The sequence below is a fragment of the Myotis davidii genome, unplaced genomic scaffold, assembly GCF_000327345.1.
Source record: "Myotis davidii unplaced genomic scaffold, ASM32734v1 scaffold2064, whole genome shotgun sequence".
Taxonomy (NCBI): domain Eukaryota; kingdom Metazoa; phylum Chordata; class Mammalia; order Chiroptera; family Vespertilionidae; genus Myotis; species Myotis davidii.
Window position 1 is genome coordinate 71,078 of NW_006294674.1, and position 4,892 is coordinate 75,969.

At 38.6% G+C, this 4,892-nt stretch overlaps 1 protein-coding gene across 7 annotated transcripts in view; it reads left to right on the forward strand.

The window, feature by feature from the left end:
* Positions 1-4,280, forward strand: part of ZNF382 (zinc finger protein 382) — a 48,566-nt gene extending 44,286 nt beyond the window's left edge. For all 7 annotated transcript variants that reach the window (XM_015567392.1, XM_015567389.1, XM_006769037.2 and 4 more), the window contains one exon: positions 2,354-4,280. In XM_015567392.1, the coding sequence (XP_015422878.1) occupies positions 2,354-3,771 (1,418 nt within the window). In that variant the 3' untranslated portion in view covers positions 3,772-4,280. The remainder of the gene's footprint in view (positions 1-2,353) is intronic.
* The last annotated feature ends 612 nt before the right edge of the window (positions 4,281-4,892 follow it).

Genomic DNA, 4,892 nt, shown 5'->3' on the forward strand with positions numbered 1-4,892 from the left:
AGAGAGAAACATCAACAGCTGCCTGCTGCACACTCCCAACTGGGGATGTGCCCGCAACCAAGGTACATGCCCTTGACCAGAATCAACCCTGGGACCCTTCAGTCTGCAGGCCAACACTCTATCCACCGAGCCAAACCAGCTAGGGCAAGGCTATTTCTTACAAATTGAATCAGGCAAAAACTCAAAGCCTCCAAAGACTACCTCTGTCTACAGACTAACAGGATTCTGACTTGAATTGCCCCCAGGCAATTGTCCTCAGGTGTGGTTTTTTTCAACAGGGTGGGGCAGTTGCTTCTGACTGGAGGCTAGTTGTTACTTTTAATCTCTTAAGTGGCCTCAGGGCAAGGTGTTTTCCAATAGGGTGTGTCCACTGTCTTCCCGCCAGGCAAGGCAGATATGTCTATGTGGGAAAGACGAAGATTGGGGATTAAATCCCAGAGTTCTCAGTGGCACCCCACCACAGCTGATATGTCTCTCCGGGACTTCAGTTGCCATCTGTGGGTGCCTGGCCAGCCCTTTGGCGCCTCCATCCCTCCTACCAGTCTCTATGCTGTCTCCACCTTCAGTCCTTGGGTATCAAGTTTCTATCCTGTGAGTTTTCTATTGATTTTTCAGTAAGCCTTTCCATATTTCAGTTGTAATTCCAGCTTATTCCTGGGAGCATGTCTGTACAGCATCCTCCTACTCTCCTGCCATTTTTAATCCTCAAAATATACTAGTAGTTTTTTTAAAATATAAATTCTTTATTATTGAAAGTGTTTCATATGTCTCCTTGTTCCCTCATTGAAACTGTTGGAATATTTCTTGAAATGGGTAGTCCAGACTATATTCTAATTTCAGCCAAATTAGACATTGAAGGATAGAAAGAATATGTGAAGCCTTGGATAAATTGAGTAGTAGCATGTTCTTGAAGGTGATTAAGATTCTCAGGATGGCAATGTAACTCCTGTTACCAATACAGATTAGTTTTACACGTTCTAGGACTACACATAGTGGAATTGTGCAATATTTACTTTTTTGCACAAAGCTTTCACTCTGAAAAATGTTTTAGCTTCATCCCTTTGTCATCAGTAGGTTTTCTCCCCCTTTTTTTATTGCTGAGTAGTATTACCTTGTATAATTACATGACACAATATTGCCTGTTTATCTTTTCATAGATAATTGGGCTGTTTCCAGTTTCGGGCTATTGTAAATAAGGTACAAATTATGGGTAAGATAAACCCATCTTTAAAACTGCTCCACCAGATGTGGGTTGTAGTAAGATAACAGTAGTAAAATTTGCCAAGAATTTATAAGAAAAACTAGAAGCCTGATTCACAAAATTCATGCAAAAGTAGGCCCTTGCAGCCCCTGCTGCCTCATGGCCCTGTGGCCCTGCCCCCCAACCGCTGGTTGTTCCAGAAGGTCATTGTGAAAGGTCATTCTGCCGTCTGTCTAATTAGCATATTAGCTCTTTATTGTATAGGATAATAGGTAAGGTCAATGAGTGCTATACACATATACTGAAGAATCTAGTCCTTCACAGTCCCAATAGGGAATAGCAGAGTTTAAGGCATGTTACTGCATTGGGAGGAAAACTTGAACCCATCTTTCTCTAACACTGAAAAAGTACTTCAGCAAATTGAAAGGAGGGACAATTAGAATTGATGATCAGTAGAATTTAGTTATTGACCATCCCCCTGGAAGAATAAATAGATATAGCAGCAATCAGTGATTATGTTCATTTGAAAGTATGCTTTGTCCTCTGGTTTATTTTATAATTCCTAATGAAATGTTTTTCTAATTCTTCCCTTTCAAGAGAAAATAAATCAGTTATATGGAGAGCTAGGGCCTAGATATAGATTAGTGTTTCTTTCAAAATAATGAAATGAGTGCTTGATAAAGTTCATTTGCTATAAATAGCAAATGATACCTTTATAACACCTTTTTAGGCCTGAGGAAATAAGTATATACACTTTCATCTCCACCTGAACAATTTTGCTTGTTTACTGGTTAGTACTTTTGATAGGCTCACTCCATCATCTCTAAACCTGCCCATTCCAAGAATAATGCCACTTTCACCATCTTTTGCTTACTTGCCCTTGTATTAATTAAACCTGCTTGATGTAACTTATATTTACAATATGTCAAAGATATGAGTGTTCTTTGCTTATGCCAATTATTCTTCATTTTAACAGTTTAGCAGGATTTGTGTTTAAGTTCCATGCATTTTGTCTACCAAGAGGTAGTTTATTTTGGCCTTTCTGTAGATCACAATAGTGAGACAGACAGTTGCACAATAGATTGTTTGTATATACGTCTAATTCATAACATTTATATCAAGACTTACACTGTTTTTTGTATTCTTTTCTAGAAGAAGATGGGAAAGCTGAAGATGTCTTAATGAAGTTTAAACAATACCAAGATAGGCATTTTAGATCAGTTGTATTCATCAACCATGAAAGACTAATTAAGGAAAAAAATATTTTGGGGAAGACACTTACTGTAGGCAAGAACTATATTATTTCAAAAACAACACTACATAAATATAAACCTGATGGAAAGGCTTTGAAAAATATTTCAGAATTAGTCATTAGAAATATAAGCCCTGTAAGAGAGAAGTTTGGTGAGGGTAACGGATGGGAGAAATCACTTCTCAATACAAAGCATGAGAAAACTCATACTGCAGAAAATTTCTATAAACAAACAGAAAGCAGTCTGAGTAATAAGCAAGAGCTTATTAAACATCAGAAGGTTCAAACTCCAGAGCAATCATTTGAACATAATGAATGTGAAAATTCCTTCCTTATGAAAGAAATGTTATTTACACATACTAGAACTCATAGAGGAGAAAGACTCTTTGAATACAATAAAAATGGAACACCTTTCATTGAAAAGTCAAATTCCAGTGTCCATCCACAAAATCTTATGGAGAAGAAGTCCCATGCATATAGCAAATATGGGAATTTCCTCTGCAGGAAGCCCATTTTTATTATACATCAGCCATCTGAAACAGAAGAGAAACCCTTTCATTGTTCTTATTGTGGGAATAGCTTTAGAAGGAAGTCATATCTCATTGAGCATCAGCGAATTCACACAGGTGAGAAACCTTATGTTTGCAGTCAATGTGGAAAAGCCTTCCGTCAAAAGACAGCCCTCACTCTTCATGAGAAAACACACATAGAGGGGAAACCCTACATTTGTATGGATTGTGGGAAATCCTTCCGCCAGAAGGCAACCCTCACCAGGCATCACAAAATACATACAGGGGAGAAAGCCTATGATTGTACTCAGTGTGGAAGTGCTTTTAGAAAGAAGTCATACCTCATTGATCATCAGAGAACTCACACGGGAGAGAAACCATATCAATGTAATGAATGTGGGAAGGCATTTATCCAGAAGACAACCCTCACTGTACACCAAAGAACTCACACAGGAGAGAAACCCTATATTTGTAATGAATGTGGAAAGTCCTTCTGCCAAAAGACGACCCTCACTCTCCATCAAAGAATTCATACAGGGGAGAAACCCTATAGTTGTAATGAATGTGGGAAGTCCTTTCGCCAGAAGGCAATCCTCACTGTTCATCAGAGAATACATACAGGAGAGAAATCCAATCAATGTCCTCAGTGTGGGAAAGCCTTTAGTAGGAAGTCAAACCTCATTCGCCATCAGAAAACTCACATAGGAGAGAAACTGTATGAATGTAAAGAATGTGGTAAGTTCTTCAGTTGTAAGTCAAATCTCATTGTCCATCAGAAAACTCACAAGGTAGAAACCATTGGAATATAGTAAAGGATGTGACTCTTTTTTTAGTAAAAAACTTTTAAAGTCATAATAAACCCAGTATATGATGTTGCTTGCAAGTGTAATAATAGTCAACAGTTTAAGGTACTATATCACATATTTACTTACTGTTTGCTAGCCTATAAAACATACATACAAAATAATTACTAGACAAATTAAATGACAAAAGTCATTGAAAATACAATCCCCAGTTTTCTATTGTTACATTCATCAGATATAAAATTTCTGTCAAGTTGCTACACATATTTAAAATTACTTATTTTTAATTGAAATACCTACCTTATTGTGAACCAGTAATATACAGTTGGTATGTGAACCACACTGTGAACAAAAAACTTAAAAAGGAAGGAGGTGTGAATTGTATTTCTCATTGCAAATATGGAATAAAAACTGTTACCTCCTCAGAGTTAACCAAAGTTCTAACTTCTAACATTATAGTTTTTACTTATTGTTAACTTTTATATAAATTGGATTATATATCATGTATTTTTTCATATTTGGCTTTCATTCATTATTATGTCTCTAAAACTCATCATTAGCGCCCTAACTGGTTTGGCTCAGTGGATGGAGCAACAGCCTGCGGACTGAAGGATCCCAGGTTCGATTCCAGTCAAGGGCATGGCCTTGGTTGTGGGCACATCCCTAGTGGGGGGTGTGCAGGAGGCAGCTGATTGATGTTTCTCTCTCATCAATGTTTCTGACTCTCTATCCCTCTCCCTTCCTCTCTGTAAAAAAACAATAAAATATATTATAAAAAAACAAAAACAAAAAAAACTCATCATTAGTGCATGTGTCAGAAATTCGTGTATTTTTATTCTGTGTAGAATTTCATTAATCATTATATAAGTACTAGAGGCCTGGTGCACAAAAATTTGTGCACTCAGAGGGAAAAGGGGGTCCCTCAGCCTGGCCTGTGACCTCTTGCAGTCTGGGACCCCTCGGGAGATAACGCCCTGCTGGCTTAGGCCTGCTCCCGGGTGGCAGAGGGCAGGCCCAATCCCTAGGTGCCATCCCTGGTCGGGCTCAGAGCAGGGCCGATTGGGGAGTTGGGGCACCGCCCCCTGTCATGCACAGAGCAGGGCGGATCTGCAGGAGGAGAGGCCGCC